The sequence below is a fragment of the Eretmochelys imbricata genome, chromosome 6, assembly GCF_965152235.1.
Source record: "Eretmochelys imbricata isolate rEreImb1 chromosome 6, rEreImb1.hap1, whole genome shotgun sequence".
Classification (NCBI taxonomy): Eukaryota; Metazoa; Chordata; order Testudines; family Cheloniidae; genus Eretmochelys; species Eretmochelys imbricata.
In genome coordinates, this window is record NC_135577.1 from 124,196,311 (window position 1) to 124,223,789 (window position 27,479).

General features: G+C 39.4%; 1 protein-coding gene across 1 annotated transcript in view; it reads left to right on the plus strand.

The window, feature by feature from the left end:
- WDHD1 (WD repeat and HMG-box DNA binding protein 1) overlaps positions 1-26,914 on the plus strand; it is a 51,379-nt gene extending 24,465 nt beyond the window's left edge. The window contains exons 10-26 of the mRNA XM_077819597.1: positions 3,431-3,572; positions 3,757-3,961; positions 4,156-4,340; positions 5,287-5,471; positions 7,010-7,251; positions 8,091-8,228; positions 10,159-10,315; positions 12,701-12,815; positions 17,035-17,166; positions 17,993-18,207; positions 20,115-20,245; positions 21,671-21,727; positions 21,996-22,039; positions 22,181-22,339; positions 22,776-22,909; positions 24,439-24,574; positions 25,939-26,914. Coding sequence (XP_077675723.1) covers positions 3,431-3,572; positions 3,757-3,961; positions 4,156-4,340; positions 5,287-5,471; positions 7,010-7,251; positions 8,091-8,228; positions 10,159-10,315; positions 12,701-12,815; positions 17,035-17,166; positions 17,993-18,207; positions 20,115-20,245; positions 21,671-21,727; positions 21,996-22,039; positions 22,181-22,339; positions 22,776-22,909; positions 24,439-24,574; positions 25,939-26,142 — 2,581 coding nt within the window. The 3' untranslated portion in view covers positions 26,143-26,914. The remainder of the gene's footprint in view (positions 1-3,430; positions 3,573-3,756; positions 3,962-4,155; positions 4,341-5,286; positions 5,472-7,009; positions 7,252-8,090; positions 8,229-10,158; positions 10,316-12,700; positions 12,816-17,034; positions 17,167-17,992; positions 18,208-20,114; positions 20,246-21,670; positions 21,728-21,995; positions 22,040-22,180; positions 22,340-22,775; positions 22,910-24,438; positions 24,575-25,938) is intronic.
- Positions 26,915-27,479: the final 565 nt, after the last annotated feature.

Below are 27,479 nucleotides of genomic sequence, written 5' to 3' on the forward strand. Positions count from 1 at the left end.
TGTTGCAGAACAACGACATTGACTGGTTAAGTAGGAGGTGCATGCTAAAGAAGTTTTGTGCAATTCAAAAAGAAATAATCGAATTTCTTTCAAACCACAAGACCAAGGCTTGTGAGTTCCTGGAATTTATAAATGATGTCTCCTCTATGTCACAGGTAACTTTTCTGTGCGATATTATTGGTCACTTGAATTCCCTCAGCTTGCAACTCCAAGGCCATGCAAGCAGTGTTGGGGATCTGTTTGAAAAAGTGTGTGAATCGTGAAGTCTTTCAGACAGACTTTACAGGAAAGATGCTGCATTTTCCCACATTGTATGATGTTGTTACAGATGAAACTTCAATGAAAACGATCCAAGAATTTCTAAACGATCTGACTGTAAATTTTAAAATGTGATTTGAAAATTTTAAAATTCCAAAGGATTTGCTTTTATTTATTTTTTATCTGTTTGTTGTTTCTGCTGATGGACCTTGCCCTTCTAAAGCAAAGAATATTCTTGATTTAATTGATGAAGGTGCCCTTCAATTAGAAATTGTAAGGCTCCAGAGCTCAGATGTCTTGAAGGCAAAATTCAGAAAAGTGGGACTTTGTGATTTCTGGACTTAATATGCTGAGCAGTTTCAGAATAGCCAGAATCTATTCATCTATCTTTTAACAATGTTCGGATCAACGTACCTCTGCGAATCTGGGTTTTCTACCGTGAACATTATAAAAAAACAACGCTGCAATTGCCTGACAGATGAGAGCATCTTCAACAGTGCATGTGCCTTGCCCTGACCTCCTACAAAACACGCTTCATAAAGCTTGCCAGAGATCGTCAATATCACTTCTCCCATTAGAGGTTGCCAGAAACACAGGTAATGATCAGAAAGAATGAGGAGTACTTGTGGCACCTTAGAGACTAACAAATTTATTTGAGCATAAGCTTTTGTGGGCTAAAACCCACTTCATTGGCTGCGTGCAGTTTAATGGTGTCCAGTTTGCAAATTAATTCCGATTCAGCAGTTTCTCGTTGGAGGCTGTTTTTGAAGTTTTTTTGTTGTAGTATTGCGAGTTTTAGGTCTGTTGTCGGGTGACCAGGGAGACTGAAGTGTTCTCCGACTGGTTTTTGAATGTTATAATTTGTGACGTCTGATTTCTATCCATTTATTCTTTTACATAGAGACTGTCCGGTTTGGCCAATGTACATGGCAGAGGGGCATTGCTGGCACATGATGGCATATATCACATTGGTAGATGTGCAGGTGAACAAGCCTCTGATAGTGTGGCTGATGTGATTAGGTCCTATGATGGTGTCCCCTGAATAGATATGTGGGCAGAGTTGGCAGTGGGCTTTTTTAAAGGATAGGTTCCTGGGTTAGTGGTTTTGTTGTGTGGTGTATGGTTGCTGGTGAGTATTTGCTTCAGATTGGGGGGCTGTCTGTAAGCAAGGACTGGCCTGTTTCCCAAGATCTGTGAGAGTGAGGGATCGTCCTTCAGGATAGGTTGTAGATCCTCAATGATGCGCTGGAGAGGTTTTAGTTGGGGGCTGAAGGTGATGGCTAGTGGCATTCTGTTATTTTCTTTGTTGGGCCTGTCCTGTAGTAGGTGACTTCTGGGTACTCTTCTGGCTCTGTCAATCTGTTTCTTCACCTCAGCAGGTGGGTATTGTAGTTGTAAGAACGCTTGATAGAGGTCTTGTAGGCTTTTGTCTCTGTCTGAAGGGTTGGAGCACATGCTGTTGTATCTTAGAGCTTGGCTGTAGACAATGGATCTTGTGGCATGGTCTGGATGAAAGCTGGAGGCATGTAGCTAAGTATAGCGGTCAGTAGGTTTCTGGTAGAGGGTGATGTTTATGTGACTATCGCTTATTAGCACTGTAGTGTCCAGGAAGTGGATCTCTTGTGTGGGCTGGTCTAGGCTGAGGTTGATGGTGGGATGGAAATTGTTGAAATTATGGTGGAATTCCTCAAGGGCTTCTTTTCCATGGGTCCAGATGATGAAGATATTATCAATGTAGTGCAAGTAGAGTAGGGGCATTAGGGGACGAGAGCTGAGGAAGCGTTGTTCTTGCGCTACATTATCACTACGAAAGTTTTTTTTTCTCCTGCTGATAATAGCTCACCTTAACTGATCACTCTCATTATAGTGGGTATGGCAACACCCATTTTTTCATGTTCTGTGTGTGTGTGTGTCTTCCTACTGTATTTTCCACTGCATACATCCGATGAAGTGGGTTTTTAGCCCACAAAAGTTTATGCTCAAATAAATTTGTTAGTCTCTAAGGTGCCACAAGTACTCCTCATTCTTTTTGCTGATACAGACTAACATGGCTACAACTATGAAACAGGTAATAATGTTGATTTATAAACTTTGTTAAAAGAAACACTAATAGTTATGTTGCAGTCAAGGTCTTTATTTATTGGCAGCTGAAGTTTTGTTTTGTGTTTTATTTTGTCAGCCTTCTGCACTAATGGCCCGCCTCTCGTCATAAAATACTCAAATTGGCCCATGGGTAGATCTAATTGAGTATCACTGATCTAGACTGACTTCCTGCGCATTGTAGGCCACAGACCCTCTCCCCCGCCCACTCCTGCAATAGGCTCATAACCTCTGGCTGAGTTACTGAAGTCCTCAAATCTTGATTTTAAAGACTTCAAGTCACAGATCCACCATTTACTCTAGTTCAAACCAGCAAGTGACCCATGCTGCAGAGGAAGGTGAACCCCCTTGTGGATCTCTACCAATCTTACCTGGGGGAATAGTTCCTTCCCAATCCCAAATATGGGGATCAGTTAGACCCTGAGCATGTGAGCGAGTCTCACCAGCCAGACACATGGGAAAAAATTCCCTCTCCCCAGAACTCTCCCCATCTAGAGTCTCATCTGTGGCCCTTGGAGATATTTGCTAATAGCAGTCGTGGATGTGCTGTATGCAATTGGAGGCAACCTCATGATACCATCTCCTCCATAAATTTCTCAAGCTCAGTCTTGAAACAAGTTAGGTTTTTTTACCCACACTACTCCCCTTAAAAGGCTGTTCAAGAACGTCACTCCTCTGATGGTTAGAAATCTTTGTCTAATTTCAAGCCTAAACTTGTTGATGGCCAGTTTATTTCCAGATGTTCTTGTGCCAACATTGGCACTTTACTTAAGTGACTCTTTCCCCTCCCTGTTGTTTATCCCTCTAATGTATTTATAGAGCGCAATCATATCTTCCCTCAGCCTTTGTTTTTTTTTAGCTAAACAAGCCAAGCTCCTTAAGCCTCCTGACATAAGGCAGTTTCTCCATTTCTCTGATCATCATAGTAGCCCTTCTCTGCACCTTGTAATTTTGTTGTTGCTACATTTATCTGTATGTTGTTTTATAGTACAAGGAGCACTAGAACTTTGCAGAATACACTTATGAAGGTTCCTACCTTAAGAAGCTTAAAAACTTTTTTTTTTGTTTTTAGGATGAAACATGAGAAAAGTTACACAATTTGTGGGCTGGCATGGCACCCCAAAGGTGGGCAAATAGCATATACAGACACTGAAGGAAATCTGGGACTGCTTGAGAATGTTTGTGATAGAGATGGAAAGAAATCAAGTGGGAAGGTAATAAAAATATTACTTAACCCTTATCTGTAAATGTTAAGCAATCATGCTTATTTTGACTGAGTACATAAAAACTCAAAGCTCTAGCAGCCTCAGCCCCTGTATGGTTTGATTTATTAGCTAATCCAATTTGTGAATGCAAGGTTCAGAAAAATGCTCTTTGAGGATTGTTTTTTCACTTTAGGTCTCCAGTGCAGTGACAAAGGACTACAACAATCTTTTTGATGAAGATGATGACTTTTTAAACACAGACCTGATTGAGCCACGGTCATCTCCAAAGGTCCTATCTAATGAGGAAGATGATGATGATGATGATGACGACCTCATGCTAGCTTCAGGCCATCCTAGACAACGAGGGGCAATAATAGAGGACGATGAGAACTCACTAGGTACAGAATGAACTGGATTCTACAGCTCTTAGTGTTTTTTCGGGCTCTGATAGCATTTTAGTGAGTCTTACCTACATCCTCTGTTCAAATATGGCCTCTGTTTTATCACACTGCACAGTTTTTAGTGTTTTCTTTAATTGTTTTCTATCTCATCTGCCATGGTAATCCTCTGATATTAAAGTTTTACCTTCTAGATACTGCACTCATGAAAGTTAATTCCGATCTTGAAAAAGATGATGACAATGACCAAGATGGTAGCATTCCAGTTCTGCCAGTATCGACCACCCAAAGACCTTTCTATAATGGACCAATGCCAACTCCCCAGCAAAAGCCATTTCAGTCTGGTTCTACCCCTTCACACCTCACTCACCGCTTCATGGTAAATCTAATTTTATCTATGGCTGTGTTGATTGATATAATAACTTTTTCAGTAATTACTGACACTACTTCTTGTTTGACTTGCCTAAGACTAAAATCAATTCTTTTACTGTTATCTTGAAAAACTGTAAAATTTGACATAACTCTAAAGCTAAATAATAAAAGTAGCCTTCTGTTAATACCCAGAGCTCTTAATGGTATACTTTACACTTAGCACCTTTTACCTGTAAATCTCAAAGTACTTCTAAAAAGATGGGTAAGCGTTATATATATTTATATATCTATACCTATATATCTATATATCGCCATTTTACACATGGAGAAAGTGGGCTGTAGAGAGGTTAAGTAACTTGCCTAAATCACACATGAGTGAGAAGTTCCTATTTTTACTTATTTTCATGTAGACACAATATTTTGTTTTAAGGGAAAATTAGAATATGACATTTTGTACCTGTGCTATTGCATTCTAGATAAAATACTCTTTTAAATCGTTTATCTTCAACTATGACTGAGATCAAGATTTTGTCACTGTTATTTTTAGTAAAAGTCACGGACAGGTTGCGGGCAATAAACAAAAATTCATGGAAGCCTGCGACCTTTCCATGACTTTTACTAAAAATAACTGGGGTGGGAGGAGGGGCTGACTGCTGGGGGGACTGACAGCCTGAGTCCCACTGTGGGAGGAAGGTGGGGACTGACAGTTCCTGCTGCTGCAGGCAGTGGGGTGGGGGAGACAGTACCAACTCCAGCCCTGGCTGCTGACAGCTCCAGCTGTGGCCGCTGGGAGGCAGGGGGAGGGGGAACAGCTCTGGCCATGAGGGGGAACAGTGGGGACAGCTCCGGCCCCAGCAGCTGACAGCCACAGCCACTTTTAAACTGTTTGTAGGTGTGACTAATTTAACTGGCTTCTTTGGAATTGCTAATATTCTTCACCTTTTGTCTTATAGGTGTGGAACTCTATTGGTATTATTCGTTGTTATAATGATGAGCAAGACAACGCTATAGATGTGGAATTTCACGATACCTCTATACATCATGCAACACACTTGCCAAATTCTCTGAATCACACAATGGCTGATCTCTCCAGTGAAGCTATCCTGTTGGCATGTGAGAGCACAGAGGAACTTGCAAGGTAATCTATAGTGCATCTGCATGGAACCTGTATTGTGGAATTAAATTCAGCATGTTCGAAGAGCTCTTTGAAGTTATCACTTTTTGGTTCTTGATCTTAATTTAAAAAAAAAAATGGTGGTAGATTTTCACATCCTTCCGCTATGTAGATTTAAGGAGTATCCTAATACTTTATGTAGTGCAGGTAGTTTTCTTTGTTTCTTGTTGTTTGAAGTTCTTCTGTCTTTCCAAGTGTATATTGGAAGATTTTAATGCATTGATGTCTCAAACAAAACTCTACATATTAATGACAGAATTTCAGTCCCCTCAAGTCAATAATGCATGATAAGGCATTGTTGGGAAGATTGTTACTTCCCTCTGCAGTAGTAGGAGTGATAATAGAAAGCTATTGTGTCTGAGCATTGGTGCGTAGATGCATTTTAGCTGCAGGGCACACGCTGACAGAATGACTTAAGTGTGTACACTGTATAGTGCTTCTTAGAACCTGCTGATGAAACGTGCAGTACATACTTTCCAACAGCAGCTGGGGAATGTTCAGGGGCGAGAAAGATCTTCACCCATTTCCTCACCCAGTTCATCCATGTACAACTAGCCAAAATGTAGATCTTCATTTATAAAATGTGATCAGCATCTACTAGTTATAGGAGCTCTGAAAAACCTGTACGTTTTTCAAAGCTTTTTCAAAAGTGTGTCAAATACTTGGGAGTCTGCCTTTTTTGCCTTCTGGTGTTTGAATGTAACAGGACTCTAAAGCGGCTGTATTTTTGCCTTCTGGTGTTTGAATGTAACAGGACTCTAAAGCGGCTGTATTTGTTATTTGCCATATGAAAGATGTTGCACTTGGAATTCCACCTTTAAGTGACAAACAGGAATATAATGGTTAGTAATGACCAATGGACACAGGGATCAAGCCCTAAGCATGTAGCCCTATCCCTGGGTAGATCTTACCTACCTCTGACCGATATCTGTGGGAGTTTGTCTTTTTTATTTCTTTTTATGTCCTTGCAGCACTGAATAGAACTATTCATGCAAATAAACTCATCAAATTGAAATTTTAAAAGCAATTTGCTTATGTCTGTCTCTTAAAGTTTAAATTTTAAAAATTAAAAGTTTTAATTAAAAAAACCCCTGAATTTGTCAGGAAAATGTGACAAGATTTGTAGGGCCTCATTTTCAGGTGTGCTTAGCGCCCTCAAATCACATTAATTTTAATTGGAGTTGGAGTTGCTCAGCACATCTGAAGATCCCACCCATAGACTCCAATCAGATTCAACATCATACTTTTGAAAAATCTGGCTTTCTGAAGCTGCAAGTTGAATTGGATGATCAGTCACTGAGCAATAGGGTTACAAATGGTAATCTGCACGTATCATGCCATTTCACTTGTCTGATAGTTGCAGATTGTAGGTAATCCCTCAAGTCTCAGAAAATAATAAAACTTTACAGAGCACAGGTAAGTCGATCGTGTATTTTAAGTCATGCCATCTATTTCAGACTTAAATGTTTAAATGTTTTCCTTTTGTTCCTCTCATTTTTTAGCAAGCTTCATTGCGTTCATTTTAGCTCCTGGGATTCCAACAAGGAATGGACAGTAGATATGCCAAAGGATGAAGATATTGAAGCTATTTGTCTGGGTCAGGGCTGGGCTGCTTGTGCCACTAGTGCAATGCTAACTCGTGTGTTTACAATTGGTGGAGTTCAGAAAGAGATCTTCAGTCTGCCTGGTCCGGTGGTGTCAATGGCGGGACATGGAGAGCAGCTTGTGGTTATTTATCACAGAGGTACTCTTCTTCCTCTCATGCTTTTTTTTTTTGGTTTGTTTGAAATCCCTACCATCTCTTGTCAGAGGTTTCAGGTATTGGTTAATGCGCATGGTCACCAATTCTTCTTTTCTTTTCCTCACTCTGTGCTTCCTCTCTCCCTCTCCACCAGTAACTCCTTTTATTGCAGCAAACCCACAAATGTCATTAAACAATAAAGCCTACATATTCAAACTTGAGTGCCTTAAATTAGGCACCTAAAAATAAGTAGCCTAATTTTGAGAGGTGCTAAGGATGCACAGCTCCCAGTGACTTCAGTAGGAGTTGTAGGTGCTCAACACTTATGAAAATCAGCAAAAAAAAAATTTTGCTTGAAATTTTAGGCACTCAAGTTTGCAGATGTTGGCCTCATTGCATATTTATACACATCTATCGCTTAAAATAGCTTGAATTCTGAAGAAGAATATGCAATAGACATTTAATTGCTAGGCAGGAACAAATGAATGCTTCGATAATTGGCTGAGTTTGTGGGGAGAGGATTGTAACTGTAAGATAGCCATGATCCAACTTGGATTTCAGATACACAGGAGGAAGTTTGTAGAAACTTGTAGTTTGTAAAAACAAGTATTACGCATGTGTTCGTAAGAGCTGTAGCTGAGCTTATAAGATACACACAACATGTACCCACATATCTGAGATCAGAATTGGGCGCTCAGTTATTTGACCTACCAGTTCAGGCATAGACCTGAAATAGAATTACTCAGAGGAAGATGCATTTTACCTTCAGATTCTGTCTAATCAAGTATAAAATTATATTGTTATGCAACACAGTCATTGGGTTGACCTTCTTTTCTTACTAGGTACTGGCTTTGATGGGGACCAGTGCCTTGGAGTACAGCTGATAGAGATAGGAAAAAAGAAGAGACAGGTTTTACATGGAGACCCACTTCCTCTTACAAGGAAATCCTACCTGACGTGGGTAGGATTTTCAGCAGAAGGTAAGATGATGCAGCTATGTGATGAGAGTTCCAGTGAGCAACCTTGGCTTTTTTAGATGGAGAATTTTGCAGAATCGTTCACCTAATTTTTAAAAAATAAGATGTTCCTGTAACTCAAATTTGTTTTTAAAGTCTCTTGACCACTGATCCATCCATCTTCCTCTGATATAAATGTGGTAATTGGAAATTTTAGTGTATTTACAGTATTAAAAAAATACTTTAAAATGTTACCAAAAAACCTTGAGCCAATTGGCTTCCCTCCTGCCTCCCCCCAAAAAAGCTACATCTCTGCCTTTCTACTGAAATAGAAAAAACTTGAGATCTGTCCCAAATATCTGCTTAGGGAAAAGCCTGTGAGGAAAAATAGATAAGCCCTGTAGCCTTCTAAGAAGGTCAACAAAGTCTCCTCTGTCAGATCAATGTGTGGAGTGAGTTCTAGAACTGAGGGTCCGTAGCTGGGAACCCTATGCCACCAACCACTCCCCTTTTACATATGCGGGCTTTTAAGTCAGTTCTTCAGCTAACCTCAACTGCTGCAGTATAGCATGAGGAGAGGTGTTCTCTGCAATAGTCAGGAACAAAATTAGAAAGTTATTTTATAGGTTGCAGCCAACACCTTGACTTGCACCTGGACACAAATTAGAAACAAGAGCACACTGTGAACTACAGGTGTCATTCTCCCAGTGAGAAGCACCACTAAATATTCAGAAACTGCATTCTGCACTACCTGAAATGTGAGTGGTCTTCAATGACAGCTTTGAGTGCAATAATAATTGCAGCTTGAGGTAACAAAGACCAGATAGCTGGGCAGCTCTGCATCCAGAAAGAGAGGTTCCAATCTGCTAGTTATACACAGATGAGAAGAACCCTTCTCGGCTATTAATGCTACTTGAGTGCTAAAAAATACTGGGGTTCTGGCTTGCACATCTTATTGACTAAATGCAGATAAACACCCTCGAGTCCAAGGACAGGTATCATCCCTAACATCTCTTCTGAATATTTTCTGTGCCAGCCAGTATTACCTCTTTCTTCTGTGGATTGAGTCTCCACCATCTAACCTTCATCCAGGCCCCAATTTTGGTTGGATAGTGAGAGAGCAGAGAGACTGCACCATCTGAATCAAATATAGATTATGATTACAGCTGCTAAGTAGAAAGAAAAGGAGAACTAGTGGCACCTTAGAGACTAACCAATTTATTTGAGCATAGGCTTTCGTGAGCTACAGCTCACTTCATCGGATGCATTCAGTGGAAAATATAGTGAGGAGATTTATATACACACGGAACATGAAAAAATGGGTGTGTATATAAATCTCCTCACTGTATTTTCCACTGAATGCATCCAAAGAAGTGAGCGGTAGCTCACGAAAGCTTATGCTCAAATAAATTGGTTAGTCTCTAAGGTGCCACTAGTACTCCTTTTCTTTCTGCGAATACAGACTAACACTGCTGCTATTCTGAAACCTGTCAGCTGCTAAGTAGCTGAATTTGGGAACTACCTGCTTGGGAGTTTCAGGATAAACTGTAAATACTGCTGTGCCTCGGGTTGAAGAGAGAAACCTTTTTTCTGTTGAATTTCTAACTTCTGAGATTTATAGTAGGAAAAAGTGCTTATTCCCAAAGTTGTGGTTTTTCCTAAAGTAGCTTATTTTCTGTCAAATTCTTGAAATCTTTCAGGAATTTCAATCTCTTGCGTATCTCCATGTTTAAATGTCAGTTTGAATAATCTGGCCAGCAGGTGGTGCAGCTTTCTAATCAAACAGTAGCTTCTCCCAAACAGTTTGTACTTTTGGGCTGGAGGACATTACTTAATATTTGGGCATCCTAACCATGTACTGCTGCCTAGCAGCATCTGCCCATAAATCCTCAGTCGTATTGCGGTCTTAGATTGAGTTGGCTGCCAGAACAATGCTTGTGTTTGTTATAAATAGGTACCCCATGTTATGTGGATTCGGAGGGAATTGTGAAGATGTTGAACAGAGGACTTGGGAACACCTGGATTCCAGTATGTGACACACGAGAATGCTGCAAAGGAAAATCTGATCATTATTGGGTAATTGGCATCCATGAAAACCCCCAGCAGCTGAGGTGGGATTTTGTAAAGAGAGTTGTTTGTCTTGGTCATGGTATAAATGTTACATTTCCCCTTTAGAATAATAGAAACTGTAGAGAAACTTTAACTAACATGATTTTTAAAGGGTAAATAGCTAATAAATATGCTCAGAAAGTGATCCAATTATATATGTAATTTTTAAAATGGACATTTAATTACAAACCTTACTAAAATTACAATTTTCTAAAGCGAATAAGTTTGTAATCTTTCTTCTATGGGGTTCCTAAAACAGCATCAGAAGCTCCCAATTCCATTTGGTCCAGTCCTACATTGCTTTTTTAATACCTTGATCACTTTGTGTACTTTTCCTCCTCATATCCCCTCAATAATTGCCAGATCCTGCAGTGGCATCCACATGAGTTGACCCCTGTGCAGATCCAATCGTAGCTGGTTATTTGTGTGATAATACTTAGCCTATGACTGTGAGGAGCTGTGAGCGAACTGTCATTTTATAGCTCAATATATGACAATAACATTGTTTTAAGGAATTGATAGTTTTCTATCCCTTTTTTTAATGCACCCAAGCATCCTATCTGTTTAATTGCTGATCCACACTAGGTTAGCCTCTTTGTTCAGCTATCTATGACTTCTCCTACATCCTTTTCCAGAGAGGTTCCTGCCAGTTCAGAACCCATCAGCTTGTTTTTTCAGTGGTGCAGTACCCTACAGACTGCTGGCAGATAAATTTAGAAAAAATGTACAGTAGAACCTCAAAGGTATGAACACCAGAGTTACGGACTTACTCGTCAACCATACATCATGTGGAACTGGAAGTAATCAATCAGGCAGCAGTGGAGACAAAAAAAAGAACCAAAAAACAACCAGCTCAGGGCTTCAGCCATAACGGGTTGGGGCTGCAGCCGCAGGGAGGGGGGTCAGGCGTCCGGGAAGGGGGCTCGGGGCTTCTGACCCTCAGGTTTCAGCTTCAGTGCTCCCCCGTAGCTAAAGCCCCAAGCCCTGGCATGTTCCCCCCCACCCCCTCGGCTGAAACCGGGAATGAAGCCGTGGGGAGCTCTGAGCCCCAGTTCCCCCTGTGAGGCTGAAACAGGGAGCGGAGCCATGGGGCTAAAATCCTGAGTCCCAGCACTCCCTCCAGGTTTAAAGCCCTGGGACCTGAGGGTCCTCCCTCCCCACTACACCTGGAGCCTTGACACCACCCCCACCCCATGGCTGCAGTGCCAACGCCCCCATAGTTGAAGTCTGTAACATCTTGTTCGGAGTTACAGAACATTTCAGGATTGCAAACAACCTCCATTCCCGAGGTATCTGTAACTCTGAGGTTCTCCTGTAATTCAAAATTGAGCTTTTTACACTCCTCTGTAGTTTTTTATTAAGTGAAAGTATTTTGTGTCACTGGCAGACTTCAATTCGCTGTCCACTTCCTCTTCCAGCTCTTTAAATAACCCTGGTCTCCAGGAAACTCATTAAAATGTGTATCAAACTGGTGGGATGACTGAGTCAGAGTCATCATGAGTTTTTTCCTCCTGCTCCTCTAAGAAAAAGGGTGCTCCTCTATGAATTACAAAGAACGTTTTATTCAAAGCCACCACAACTGCTAAAGATAAGAAAGCAGGGGAGGCTCATTGTTTGGTGTTTCATTTATCAAACCTTATACAATAACTGACACACCTAACCAGACCAGTAATGCTTCCTCTTTTTTTATGCAGTGTTAAGGAGAAATTTTGTTAATGCTGCAGTGATGCAGCTCTATAGATCACCTTTCCCAAACTGACATTTTACTTAGCTGAACCCTGCAAGAGAGTGCCAACTTAAATGCCATTATAGTGCTCCAATAACACTAGAGTCACTTTATTCAGGACTGTATGTGTGATCCAGTACGTCAAAAAGCAGAACGTGCTACAAGACTGTCTTGAGAGAGAGAGAGAGAGTGCGTGTGTGTGTGTTCCCGTCCCTTTCCATCACACACGCCACTCCTCAGCCAAAAATAAAACAAATAAAACAAATAAAAGAAAGCCAGCTCAAATTTTGCAATTATCTTCTGTTTTTCTGTGGACCGTGATTTGGATAAATTGGAATTTAGAGTTTCTAGAATATACTAAATCATGTGTTAGAAATTTGCTATAATGTTTTTATTGTTTGCTGTATTTAAAGTATCTAAAGTGAACAAGAGAATGGAACAGAGAACTCTGGTGTAGCTGACATTGTGGAGCGTATGTTCTGGTCTTTCCATGAGCTTTTATTTCTCTCACCAGTTGTACAGATGTAAAAATACAATTTTTGTAAATGACAAACCCTGTTAAAATACCTTGTTCCTTCTATATTCTTAGGAGACCTGACTTGCAGTTTGGCTTTTCTGTAGATTTTGAGTGGTTTGTATGTGTTTTGTTTTCCTTGGACAGGTGCATTCCTTGTAAAGGAGCTCGGTTCCCTCCTACACTTCCACGTCCTGCTGTAGCAATTTTATCCTTTAAACTTCCTTACTGTCAAATTACAACAGAAAAAGGACAGATGGAGGTATGTAGACTTTACCAACAAATTGGGATGAGATTGTCTTAAGTGTTCCTAGTGAACAGGGGTCCACATTATTAAAACCCCCACTGTAAAGAGGCAAACTATTGAATACATGACAGCACTGAATTAGTGTTCTGCTCCTAGGTCAAGGTTGAGGCACATCGGTAGGATAGTATAGGGAAGCTTCCACTTCTGAAGTCAATCTGTACGTAAATAGGGGTCTTCAGTCTCCAGAGCTGTCAGTCTGGCATCTTTCACTAAATTTATTGCAAAATATCTAACCCCAATAAACAATTTGGGACCTGTACTACAAAGAGGCAGCATAGAGTCTGCAGAAGAGATCTAGGTGTGGAGTTCGTTCAGGTTTGGTAGTTCATGCAAGTTTTTTATTGTTAAAATAATTGTATGTACCAAGGAGAATAAATATAGAACAAAGTTGATAGAATCAATGTAAGATTACACATTAAGAAATGCTATCTCCCTTTGATCATCAAAATCTAATCTGTCTGCTTTTCAAAAGTGATTAACATTTTTTGGCTGCCTTAGTGTTTGGGGCCCAACTTGAAACCCATTATAGGTGTCTGATTTTCAGGCACTGCTGAGCACCCAACTTTTAAAAATCAGGCTCTTTTAAAGTATTTAATTAAGCATGCAAAATTATTAGTCATTCTGAAAGTTTTGGTCTTCAGGTTTAATTTGTCTCTTAAAGTAGAGACTAGTTGAAAAAAGATGCAAATGTAGAATATTCTTTGGTATCTCCGCAAAAGATCTGTACTTTGCTCCAAATTCTGATTTGATTTAAACCTCATTTCAGTTGGGGTGCACATGGTGTAAATTGGCACTGAGTTTTAACCTCCATCTCAGGGGCAATTTCATATGTTTTCGCAAAAAGAAAAGGAGTACTTGTGGCACCTTAGAGACTAACCAGTTTATTTGAGCATAAGCTTTCGTGAGCTACAGCTCACTTCATCGGATGCATACTGTGGAAAATACAGAAGATGTTTGTTTTTATACACACAAATTATGAACAAATGGGTGTTTATCACTACAAAAGGTTTTCTCTCCCCCCACCCCACTCTCCTGCTGGTAATAGCTTATGTAAAGCGATCACTCTCCTTACAATGTGTATGATGATCAAGGTGGGCCATTTCCAGCACAAATCCAGGTTTTCTCCCCCCCCCACACACCCCTCCCCCCAAACAAACCCACTCTCCTGTTGGTAATAGCTTATCTAAAGTGATCAGTCTCCTTACAATGTGTGTGAAAATCAAGGTGGACCATTTCCAGCACAAATCCAGGGTTTAACAAGGGGAAATAGGTTACATTGCATAATGACTTAGCCACTCCCAGTCTCTATTCAAGCCTAAGTTAATTATATCCAATTTGCACATGAATTCCAATTCAGCAGTCTCTCGCTGGAGTCTGGATTTGAAGTTTTTCTGTTCTAATATCGCAACTTTCATGTCTGTAATCACGTGACCAGAGAGATTGAAGTGTTCTCTGACTGGTTTATGAATGTTATAATTCTTGACATCTGATTTGTGTCCATTTATTCTTTTACGTAGAGACTGTCCAGTTTCACCAATGTACATGGCAGAGGGGCATTACTGGCACATGATGGCATATATCACATTGGTAGATGTGCAGGTGAACGAGCCTCTGATAGTGTGGCTGATGTTATTAGACCCTATGATGGTGTCCCCTGAATAGATATGTGGACACAGTTGGCAACGGGCTTTGTTGCAAGGATAGGTTCCTGGCTTAGTGGTTCTGTTGTGTGGTTGCTGGTGAGTATTTGCTTCAGGTTGGGGGACTGTCTGTAGGCAAGGACTGGCCTGTCTCCCAAGATTTGTGAGAGTGTTGGGTCATCCTTCAGGATAGGTTGTAGATCCTTGATAATGCGTTGGAGGGGTTTTAGTTGGGGGCTGAAGGTGACGGCTAGTGGCGTTCTGTTATTTTAACACGGCTGTTACTCTGAAACCTGTTCATATGTTTTGAAATCTATGCTCACTGATCTATGTATACCAGGGATCTCAAACTCAAATCACCATGAGGCCTACATGAGGACTAGTACATTGGCCCGAGGGCCGCATCACTGAAACCTTTTCATACAATGATACAAAAGTAGAGTCAAAAATGAAAAAAATGAGGAGTAATATAGTATGCAATTAAAAGTCAATGTATTAACTTTTTTAAAACTGTAATGCGAAGAGGGGTTTTAATAAAATATAAATACCTGTAACCATTCCTTATGTGGTCAGTAACACTGATGATGATCTATACTAACAGTCTATCAACATAGCTGTAATGGCAGGAACTTTTTAAAGTAACTGTTCATACAAAATACGTTGCCACTTTTAACAAACATTCTTCCCAGCTACTCTCAGCAAAGAATCATCCATGATGAATGTCATACCTCAGACTGCTCGTCTAGTCCATGAGGCTCCGCCCCACCCCTGGAAGCGCTGGGAGATAGGCGGAGAAGCTGGGACACGGCGCACTCGGAGGAGGAGGGACTGGCGGGGGGGAGGAGAGCTTGGCTGCCGGTGGAGTCAGCACCTATGGCGGGCCGCAGGAAATAACGCCATGTTTGAGACCCCTGATGTATACAGAAAAAGCTTCAGTAAAAAATACTGTATTCTTTTGTGAAGTGTTCAGTGGTTTTCCTCCATTTTTCAACAGTACTGACTGAACGTGTGTCTCATTGTCCTTGCCAAGCAGTGGAAGAAGGACTTCCTGAAGTGTTAATTTGGCTGGAGGGAGCTTGTATTTTAGGTAGTGTCTACAGGGGTTTTTAAACTGGGGGTCGGGACCCCTCAGGGGGTCCCAAGGTTATTACATGCGGGGTCACGAGCTGTCAGCCTCCACCCCAAACCCCACTTTGCCTCCAGCATTTATAATGGTGTTAAATATATAAAAAAGTGTTTTTAATTTATAAGGGGGGTCTCAGTCAGAGGCTTGCTTTGTGAAAGGGGTTACCAGTACAAAAGTTTGAGAACCACTCGTCTACACACTACAGGACTGAACGGTTCCCAATTGATCCATTGAGCATGGACTAGCTTAAACACAAATGGTTCCGACTGTGCATGTTAGCTCTGTTTATTTGTGTTGCAGACCACTGCAGTTTTGGCCAGTGTCCATGCTAGTGCTGTTTTATACTGTTTCACTTAAAATGCCTTCTGGTATTCTATCCTACAGTTTCTGTTACAGCTCCCAGAAGTAGTGGATTCTGGGGATTTTGAAAGGCTGCCAATGCACTGTAGCACAGTAGTAGTAGGACTGTTCGAACTGTTTTATTCTGAATGGTTTAGCATTGTCCACTCTAGCACTAAACTGGTGAAGGCTCAGATAGTTCCGATTAGACCAGATTCAATCCAGCTGTGAACAAGTATAATATAAATGGCATTTGTTGTGCATGTAAGCTGTTTGGAGCTAGGGTTGCCAACCCTCCAGGATTGTCCTGGAGTCTCCAGGAATTAAAGATTATGTCATGTGATGAAACCTCCAGAAATACATACAACCAACATTGACAACACTATTTGGAGCACTTTTGTGTGTGGATATGATGTGGTTTACAAGCATGCCATAAAGTTCGAATTATAGGACTGCAAGGGACTTTGAGAGGTCATCTAGGCCAGTCCCCTGCACTCATGGCAGGACTAAGTATTATCTAGACCATTCCTGACAGGTGTTTGTTTAACCTGCTCTTAAAAATCTCCAATGATGGAGATTCCACAACCTCCCATGGCGATTTATTCCAGTGCTTAACCCCCCTGACAGTTAGGAAGTTTTTCCTAATGTCCAACCTAAACCGCCCTTGCTGCAGTTTAAGCCCATTGCTTCTTGTCTTATCCTCAGAGGTTAAGAAAAACCATATTTTTCCCTCCTCCTTGTAACAACCTTTTACATGAAAACTGTTATCATGTCCTCTCTGTCTTCCCTTTTCCAGACTAAACAAACCCAGTTTTTTCAATCTTCCAACACAGGTCATGTTTTCTAGACCTTTAATCATTTTTCTAGACTCTCTCCAATTTGTCCAACTTCTTAGTGTGGTATGTTTTTCTTTTGCAGATAAAGGCTTAAGGACAAATATCTATCTCTTGCCCCAACAGAATGTGAAAAGGAACATTAGAGAATAATTTGATACAAGTTGGTGGAAAGTACTAAGCACTTTTTTTTCCCTGGCCTTTAGTATGCTTTTTTCCCCCTCTCTCTTATTCAGGAACAATTCTGGCGTTCAGTAGTGTTTCACAATCACTTGGATTATTTATCCAAAAATGGATATGAATACGATGAAAATGCTAAAAATGAGGCAGCAAAAGAACAGCAGGAGCTTTTAATGAAATTGTTTGCTGTAAGTAAAATTTAAATGCAAAAGAAATTAAAGATTATTGTTGAGCATTAATTTTCAGTAGATGGTATTTGATGCAGTTTAATTATGGATAGCTACTTTGTCATTTTCTTCCATGTGTACAGTTATCCACCTAACACACTGTATGATTTTAGCCACAGTATTGCTTCTCAATCGTGGAAAAGGTGTTGCACAGAGAGAACTACTTTTTTTGCTATACCATTAAGTACTGTTGGCGCACTCTGCCTAATATGTCTAGCACCAGAATACTATAGGTATTGCAGGGTCAGAATTGAATTGTGTTGGCAGTGCTATGTGAAATGTTTGCATACTTCCTGCCCACATTGTGCAAATCCTGTTAAATTCTCTTATGCAAGTAGGCATACTGAAATCAGTAACACTAATCAAGAGAGCCAGGAGAGCAGGATAAGGTCTATCGTTCGTTGTTCAAGGGAGTGTTGTTAAATTTTCACTGTCATGATTACTAAATTTCCAACATTTTTTTAATAAACGAAAGCCTTAATTGATGGGCTTGCATACCCATGCATGCTCCTATTAAAAAACTATTTTGAATTTCCAGGCTTTTATATATATGTGTGTGTGTATATATAATTGGCCAATAGGTCTGTGTTGCCTAAGAAAAGTTACTGTCCTTACAAAATAAGGGAGCTATAAGGTGTATATACAGGTGTCTGGCTAAGCTATACCCCTTATGAGATATTAAGTTGGTGGTGCTTAGTGCCATTACTACGATTAATTATTCTCTTTCGGTTATTCTAGGAAGCATGCCTGTGGAGTGTGTAACTAAAGGATTGTTTTTCTTTCTTAGCTTTCGTGTAAACTGGAACGTGAATTTCGTTGTGTGGAGCTTGCTGACTTCATGACCCAAAATGCTGTCAATTTAGCTATCAAGTATGCATCTCGCTCTAGAAAACTAATACTAGCCCAGCGGCTTAGTGAGATGGCTGTAGAGAAAGCGACAGAGATGGCAGCACCTGAAGAAAATGAGGAGGAGGAGGATTTCCGAAACCATCTGAATGCTGGGTAAAAATAATTTTGACATGATAAAGAAACCTGCAGATTTTTTTGTTAATACGGATATATTCAAAATTATGGTGCAGTCAATACAATTTTATTGTCCGATGCTATAAACATGCAATATATTTATTAGTGTGTGACAATTGGCTCTAATCCTAGTGTGATTCTACTCTAACAATGGTCTATATAAAAGTAGAGCTGTGTTGTTCAATAGCTCTACTTCTTGGGATTCATTTTAATAAATTAGCTCTGAAGAGCCAGCAAAGCTAGAGAGAGTGGGTTGGTTCATTTCCTGCTTATGTGGTGTTCGAAGAATTTTTATCGAAGTCACTCAAATACCACAGTAATGAGGGTGGCATATGAACCTATATAGAATAGAATTAATTTCTGATTGCAAACTACTGTTGGTGATGCATGAGGCTGAAGGAACGCAGATTGATTTCTCGAGATTCTAGGCTGAGTTGGCAGTGCAGGGACTTAAGGCTGGTCTACACACAAACTGATCCTGAAATAACTAGATCAGTTTTAATGCACACCTTTTGTTATTAGTGTCCACACGCAGACTTGCACCAAAATAACAAAAATTGTGACTTAAAACCAATTTAGTTATTTCAATGCAAGAATGTGGTAGAACAGCCCTTAGTTGCTATTTACAGCCAAAGTGGATGTTCTTCACAGCACCTGTCCCCTCTAGGAATACACAGGATTAGAGCTGGTATTAAACAGTATCACTAATCCAGTGATAGAAAAGCTTTCACAGCCTTTCACCAGCACTGAGATAATGGCATCACAGTACAGTGCATAAAGTTAGGGAGCTTATTTTGATAGAAAGAAGTCTAATTTTGCAACAAGTTTAAGGCCCATACGTAAAAATGTCTGCAGGTTTCCTTTGGAATATGTGGCTGCAAACAGGTTGATAACTCCCTTCCAAGTAGTCTGCTCCAATTTCCTGGTTCATGAATGGAAGCCACAGTCTAATGTTAGTGATTTTAGTCTCTTCTAGGGTTGGATTATATCACGAAAACTAGATTGTTCTTATTGCCAGATTCAGTCATTGCTGTAAGAGTCTTGTTGGAAAACGAGAGCTTCTGTTTACATATATGCACATCTTAGTAATCAGCAAAGATTGAGAGAGAAATATAGAAAATGTACTTGGTAATTTAATGGGATTTCAGTAAAATACAAGATCATATTTTTAACATTTTCTGCCTAAATTGCAGTTTGAAAATATATGAATCCAGTAATTTGGCTTTGTATTTAAATGAGTAGTTTGTGCATGTAATTGGCATGTGTGCATAATTAAATTATTAGTCTTGAAAACTTGGCCCATTTATATTTTTGCAAATTGTCAACACTATATAGCAGGAGATCTCGGATGTTTTATCCCTTTCCTCAATAGTTAGCACCTTTCTCCTTAACTCTTCCTCCAGAAATGGTTGCAAGGTTCTTCTTATTCAGAGCCCACCTTACTCTTGCCCATCTTGGGGAGTAAGGTAAAATTGTGTGGTCTGTCTTTGAGCCTTTGAGTTCTGAGTACATTAGAGGTCAGTGCAGGCTGTTTGAATTCAGTGTTGTGAACTTCAAGAGAAAACACGGGCACTTGTGATCCCCCTTAGTGTCATAGGAATACTGTGGTGGTGGTGCTGAACGTATTTTGTGTGGTGGTGGCACTGAAGTGGTTATTGATATTTAATTTATTAAACCCTTGAATTGTTTTGACTGTCATACCACAGATTAATCAACAGCATAATCAAAAAAAAAAAAAAGCCCAGACTGTTTTCATTTTATAAAATTAATACAGAAATGTAACTTGGTCTTACTTTATTCCTTTCTGTTAATGAGTGTTCCTCTTTCCCTTTGGATGAGGTGGAGTTTCATGCACAACCTTATTAAAATTAATTATTTCCACTTAGTTATAGCAACTCTGGTACAGAGTGGAGCCAGCCTCGAGTCAGAAACCTTCTGCATGAACAAGATATGGAAGACAGCAAGGAGGCTGATGCAGTTGAGGAAGTGGAAAAAATGCCAGAAATACAAAAATTTAGTAAGAAACACTTTTGGGACAGGTTGGGAAGTTTACACAGACCTTTATTTTACAGATTTAATAGGAATTAATTTTTCATTATGGAAATTCCCCTCATAACTTTATAAAATGGATTGGATGATAACACAACAATTTATATAGCGTTTAACATTTTTAAAGAATTAATTTTCAGGAGACCAATGTGAGGTAGGTAAGTATCATCTCCATCTTACAAGGAAAGTGAGGCACAGATGTTAAGTGACACAGCAGGTCAGACACATAGGTAGAGCCCTGCACGGATACAAAATTTGTATCCGCATCTGAGCTGCGATACACAAAAATGATCCGCAAATATAAAGCTGATATCTGCAGATTTGCAAGGCTTTAGATATAAAATTTGGATCCGCATCCATCCTCAATCTGCAAAAATGGTCCGCGGATATCCATATCTGCGGATGCAAAGCAGATATCAGTGGATTTGTAGGGCTCTACACATAGGGCCTGATCCAAAGCCCACTTAAGTCAGTGGAAAGAAATAAGTATTCTTGACTCCAGTTAGGACACTAACCATTAGACATGTTCTGTCTGGTTTGAACATCCCACTTAACTACGTTACTATCATTGCATTTTTTTTTTGGTGGTTTTATTTTTAACAATAGCACCTGCTGACTTCTGGCTTATCTGATGGAACTGTTTTCTTGGTTTCATTTCAGCTCTTACATGGGCTGAATTAACAGAATGAAGGCACACCCTGGCTGTGCCCTCTCCCTGGCTGCCAATGCCCATTTTCTGGGGCACCTGAAGGAAAAGGGTTATAGGGAGCTTGTGATGCTCTGCTATATCTTCACTATCACCTCCAGACAGACTTTCTAGCACGCATCTCCTTGTGCGCTTTCCATTTCCCGCCTTCTGTGTGTTAATACATATATAGTAATATGAATGCTTTGGACTCTAAGATGGAGGGGTTGGAGGGGAAATAATCACTGAACTACTGTCTAGCATGTGCTTACCGTATTGTTTGAAGGAATGAAGAGTGCGAACACTGAAACTTGCTTTGAAGACATGCAATTATAAGTTCATTTTTTCTTAGCATGCTCTTTTCTGTATTATGGTAACACTTTAAGTACTAGAAATTATTTTAAATAAATGCTGTTGCTTCTACTGCTCAAAAAGATGAAGTTTAAGTGGGGTTATCCATAAAAGTGGCAAAGTAAAGCTTAGCTTAGCAAAGTAAACATTCAGCTCTTTCCTTCTTCTTAGAAAAGGTGAGCCCAAATAGGGATACAATGATTTAAATGTGTCTGTTAAAGCACTTACACAAATATTAAAATATAAAGTAATGATGAAAGTTACATATGAGTTCACTAGGATTTTTTTAAAATGAGTTGTGCTGTTTTAATATTTGCGTTTTGTTATGAGTTTAAAATGTATCTTTTTATTCTGAAGGACAGAATCCATTCTGCAAAACTGTAGGATTGCCAGAAATGTCTACTCCTAAATCTGGTGAGTAAATCTCATTTTATTCCAATAAGAAAATGTTGTTATCAGGTCTATCATTTTGTTGTCAGTATCTATCCATCTGCCTTGCCTCCTGTTTCCTAACATCGTAGTAAAAGTGCAGACCTTTCAGTTTTCATTTAACAAGGCTGGAATACTTTTATTTTTCTAATTAAGGAAATAAAATGAAAAATGTTCCATTTAATCTTATGGAACACACACAGTACTTCTCAGATTTTCATGTGTTGTTTTTTTCCCTTTTCTGTAACAAAAGCTGTAATTACATCAAGCAGCCAAGGACGAGTCAATCCCTTTAAGGTAAGAATTTTGCAGTTCATCTGATAGTGATTTTTTTTTTTTTTTTTAAAGTTAAGATTTTCATATAAAAGAAATTCTTTGGAAAAGAAGACTCCCTTTTGTCACTGAAAATAAAATGCTCCCAACTGTTCGTTACTTTAGGTATCTGCTAATCAAAAAGACCCACCAGCTCACTCAGCTAACATTCTAGATAATATGAGCAAGTTCTCCAAGAATACCCCAACACCTAACAGCCGGGCTGTAAACAAACAAAAGTCTCCAGTTATAAAGCCTCTGATCCCCAAGCCCAAGTCCAAGCAGGTAATATTTCTGGTCTTTACACTAGTTCAGTGAGCAAAAAGTTAGTGAGTAAAATTGAATTTTCCCTGCTCTTATTGCATATAGGAAACACTGTTGATTGAATGAAACAACCCAGATGGAAAACTCTGTCCAAGCAGAGTACAGAAATGTGTAGAACTACACCATGTGCAGACTAAAAAGCAATATGAGATTTTTTTTGTCAAGCTGTAGAAAGCATGTCCTTGCGGTGACTTCAGTAGTTATTCTTATTTAATAATAGCGTATTGATAATAACCATGTACCATCTTAAGGTTTTAAACCATCAGTTTAACAACAGAAACCCTCAGTCAAATCGCTTTTCCTTGGGATGATATGATTTGTATTGTCAGATGTAGACGTATTCACAATGTGTAAATATCACCAGTGGATTTTTTAAAATCTCTATAAATTTTTATAGGCTTTAGCAGCCACTTTTTTCCAGCCCCGTACACCCCATGCTGGTGACAAAACAGTAGAAGAAAGAGAAGAAAAAGCTGAAAATATATTGCCTGAAATCCAATATGCTGCCAGTGAAAACACTGAAAACAAAAAGTGAGTGAATACAAGGGATTTTGTTTCTCACATAACACTTAATTTTAATTTTGATATATACACTTGACACAATTTCAGAAATGTCTGCATTTCTAATATAAGGCTCATTAATTGTTGCTATTTCATTTTTCTCATCTGTACATTAATGTTCTTCAGTGCTTTAGATCTGGCTAGTCTCATGGTATGTCTGCTTTGCAACCAGGGGTGTGAATGGTAACTCTCAGAGATGAACCCATGCTAGCTGTGCTCTAGCTAGTTTACTAAAAATAGAAGTGAGGATGCAGCCGCATGGGCTTCAGCAGTTGCTGCGCAAGTGAGTACATACCCAGAAGGGTCAGGTGGACTTGTGCAGCCCGCACTGAAGCCTGTGCTGTAGCATCTTCACTTCCGTTTTTCGCGAGCTAGCTAGATTACATCTACATGAGCTGCCATTTGCGCCCCAGGCTGCAATGTTGATGTACCCTAGAAGTGTCACATTTTTTTTTAAAAGTTTGGTTTGAACATTTTGGAACATGAGCTATAAAAGTGGTGCGTCAACACTTCTGTTATATTCATCTTCTGAGTCTCACTAGCTAATTGAGTATGAAGACTTAGCTGCCTCGCCTCTAGAGGTAGTCCTTACACACCAAGATTGTAGGAACGATTTCTGATGGCATTGGAATGAGATGAAGCTGTATAAAACCATGATAAGAGCATTCATTAATAAGTTTTTGCAGTTGTGAAGCCACTTTTATGATCTTAGCTGGCTGCTATTTATAGTATATGTATTGTCAAACCTGTCTCTGCATAAAACAAATCGTGCGATTGTAAGGAAAACACAGTGAAAGCATAGAATGTTGCATGTCTCCCGATAGTTACAGAAAATCCATTCACAGCTGATTTTGTGTCACTTTGAGAGAGGTGCATTTGTATGTGACTGATAGTCATGTACGATGTGTAATGTAAGTTTTAGGCCCTCGGCCATGATTTCTGCCTGGGTATTATTTATGCATCTGATGTTGATCGTTGAACAATAGGTTAAGCCATGCTGCTATGCTAGATGGAAGTACTGGAAGTATTTAAATTTGAAACATTTCCTGACATCTAAAATCTAAATCTAAAGGCTTCACAAGTGGTTCCAGATTCATAAGGGACTTGCATGAAAGTCTCCAATTTGAAAAGAGAACTTTTTAGCAGAGATCATTTTAAAGCAGTGGTGGGCAACCTGCTGCGTGTGGCCCATCAGGGTAATCTGCTGGTGGGCCGTGAGACAATTTGTTTACATTGACCATGGGCCGCAGGTTGCCCACCACTGTTTTAAAATCAAGTACTCTGTTTTAAAAACACTCAGATTTGATCTGTTGCTGCAACCTACTGGTGAATTGTTCTGAAGAGAGAATAGAAACTGCTGAGTATGCTGACTTGCTTTTCTAGACAGGATCTCTGTGGCAATAAAAAACACTCCAATCAGTTCTTGTTGCAAATGCTATTTTTGTAAAGTTGTTCTATAGGCTTCATACACTGGAAATTATTTTTTGTGACAATTTTAGACCAAAGACAGGATTCCAGATGTGGCTAGAAGAAAACAGAGAGAGTATTTTGGCAGATAATCCTGATTTGGAGGAAGCAGACATAATAAAAGAAGGCATGAGTCAATTTAGAGTGCTGTCATCTGATGAAAGGATGGTAAGAAAGCCGTGTTGCGCTATATTTTTCAAGAATTGTTTCTCTTTTACCACTGAATCCTGTGGAAATTCCAGTTTTGAAATTTCCTTAAATGCTGCTGCTCTCCATCTGGACTCAAAATATTATACCAGGCCAAAACCCAAAATACATGCTTTAATTATCAGCCAGATCTTTATAAATTGTTTATTTTCATAATGATTTAGAGGAAGGAGTAATGTTTGCAATAGTAAATTGCAGACATGAAATCAGATTTGGAAAGGATGCAGAGACTAGTAAAGGAAGGAATTTAAAAGTTCAGAGAAGTGGTCAAGAATTAGTAAGGTGAGAGAAAGAGGTGAAAACACCAAACGGAAGTTCAAAATGGAAGAATACTTGTTACAAAGGAGAAATATTGAGAAGACCTAGATGTGATCATTCGCAGCAAATTAGACAAGCACTTACAGTCTGCAGTTATAGCAAATGCCATAATGGTATGTATAAATAAGCTGTGGCATGTAAGAGCAAAGAGATAATAGTTCTTCACAATGCCTTGGTTAGACCATCTTTACGTGAAATGGTGTGTGCAGCACTTCCTTATTTGTTACAGAAAAGACATGTGAAGGAAGGCAAGAAAACTTTGCTATTTTGGACCTGTAGTGATCTCGTGGTGCAAATATTAGTGATTAGATGTCCAAATTTCACCTACAAAAACAAATGGACCAAGGCCTGAATAAAACCTGGCTTTTAAAATGTATAGGCTAGAGAAATCAACAAAGGGACTATAACTGTGCTCTAAAGCCTGGGGCATTAAATATCCATCATGCTAAATTGAGAGAAACATAATACATTTTTTTGGCGGGTGAGGGGGTTTTTATTTATTGATATTTGGGTCATTCACATTAAGACATCCAATTACATTGTCTTGACACGTATAGGTACATATCTTAATATGGAATTAACAATATTAAGCGATATTGTTGTATCACTAATATTTCTTTTTGTTGTCAAAATTACTTAAACACAACCTTAACGTGGTGTGTGTGTGTGTGTGTGTGTGTGTGTGTGTGTGTGTGTGTGTGCATTTAGAACAAAGGACCATTGAATAATTTGTCAAGAGTGATCATTAAAATACTACCATTAGTGTTCACAACTAGACTAGTTAAGATATTGATGTAAAGAAGAGTCCCACAGTAGCACAAGCTGGACTTGGGAAGTAATTTCCAACCTTACCAATGTGTCTCAAACTTTAGCAGTGGTCAGTGTAGTCACTATTCCAGTGCTGACTTATTCTGCAAATGTTTTCTTTCTGTGATTATATGGTAGGGTAGTAGAATTCACAATAATATGCTTGGTTTTTAGTTTTTTAACATACCTGCTTTTTTAAGATCTGGACAGAGAAAGCCAAAGGAGGAGCAGCTAGTAATTCAGCTGAAGCAAAAAAGAGGAAGCGCCCAGCAGATGCAAAGAATGAGGAGAAAGAGAAACTAGAAGAAAAATCAAAGGAGGACTCCAGTTTGCCCAAAAAGCGGAAGCCGTTAGATCCATCTACAAATGTCAGATTGTCAGCCTTTGCATTCAAGCAGAGCTAAATCAAAATTGGTACCTTTCCACTGTTTTCTTGTCTCAAGACATTAGTTTCTCCAGTATTAAGAAATTTTGCCAACATACTCTAAGTGCACTTGCAAAAAAGAGTAAGTGTTTTGTCCTAAACATTCCTTTACAAAGTGGAATGATGGAAGTGATGCAGCATCCCTGAGATCCTTCATGCAAATTAATTTTTATATGAAGTGTGTATAGTTAATACAAATAGTCATAATTCACTGATTATTTTCTAGATATAGGGCCAGATTCTATGATGCCTCATTGCCTTTGTGTGCCGTACCGGTTGTGATATTTGATCCTAAAGCCAGCTAGTTAGCCCATGGAGAATCAGCAAAGTGTAAGGATGATCTCATGGTGTTGTCGAGCCAAAGTAGGGGCTCTTATGTCACTTACTCTTCCTCCTGTCAATGTAGAAAGGAGAAAAAGCTATGGGGGAAGAGAAAGATGCCCCTGTACCATACTGATCTTTGGCTGCAGTTTCAACTCCTTATGGTGATTTCCAGCCGTTGAGCTCCAGCAGCCTAATTTAGTAATGAGGGTCCAGCCATGTACCGAAGCTGTACTGGAAACAGTGGGTGTACAGAGGAGAGGTTTAAGCTGTCTTGTGTGTACATGCGTATGCTCCTCCCCTGACCTACACTCTGCAGAAGAACTCTACCCCAGAATTTGGTCCATAAAGCGCTCTTAACTTTAGAATTTGTGGGTTTTGTATGTAATATTTGTTTACAATAAAATGTGAACATTTCTGTGTTTAGGTTGGTGGAAGTCTCCTTTTCAGTTTTTTCATGTTGCACTAGGAAGTAGACTTGCACCTCATAGTCAGAAGCCAGTTATATACACCGTTCTTGCAGATGGATAAAATACAGTGTCTGATGACTGGAAGTCAAGCACACATTGATTTTCATTTTAAGATCTAGGAGTAACAGATTTAGCAAAAACCTCTTAAATCCTAGAGAATTTAAATTTCAGATGTTAGTGATAAAGTGAGAATTTTTGTACGTTTTAACGTTTTTCATTTTGAAAAACTTGACCTTGAGATTTCAGCGTATCACGGCAATTTTCACTATATGTGGAAAAGTGGAGGTGATCTTGGCAGCTATGAGCAAGCAAATGGAAGGAAATCTGAAGATGTATTAACCCAGTTAATATAAAGCTTAAATAATCTATCTGTATTTGATAAACACAAACTTTTGCATACTGTTTTTACTCTTACATGCTTTTAAACAAATGATATAAGGCACTGTACACATCAGTAAGTAAAAAGAGAGAAAACAGATTAAACCATTCTGGGATCATTATGCAAATGCTGCCATTTTAGAAAATA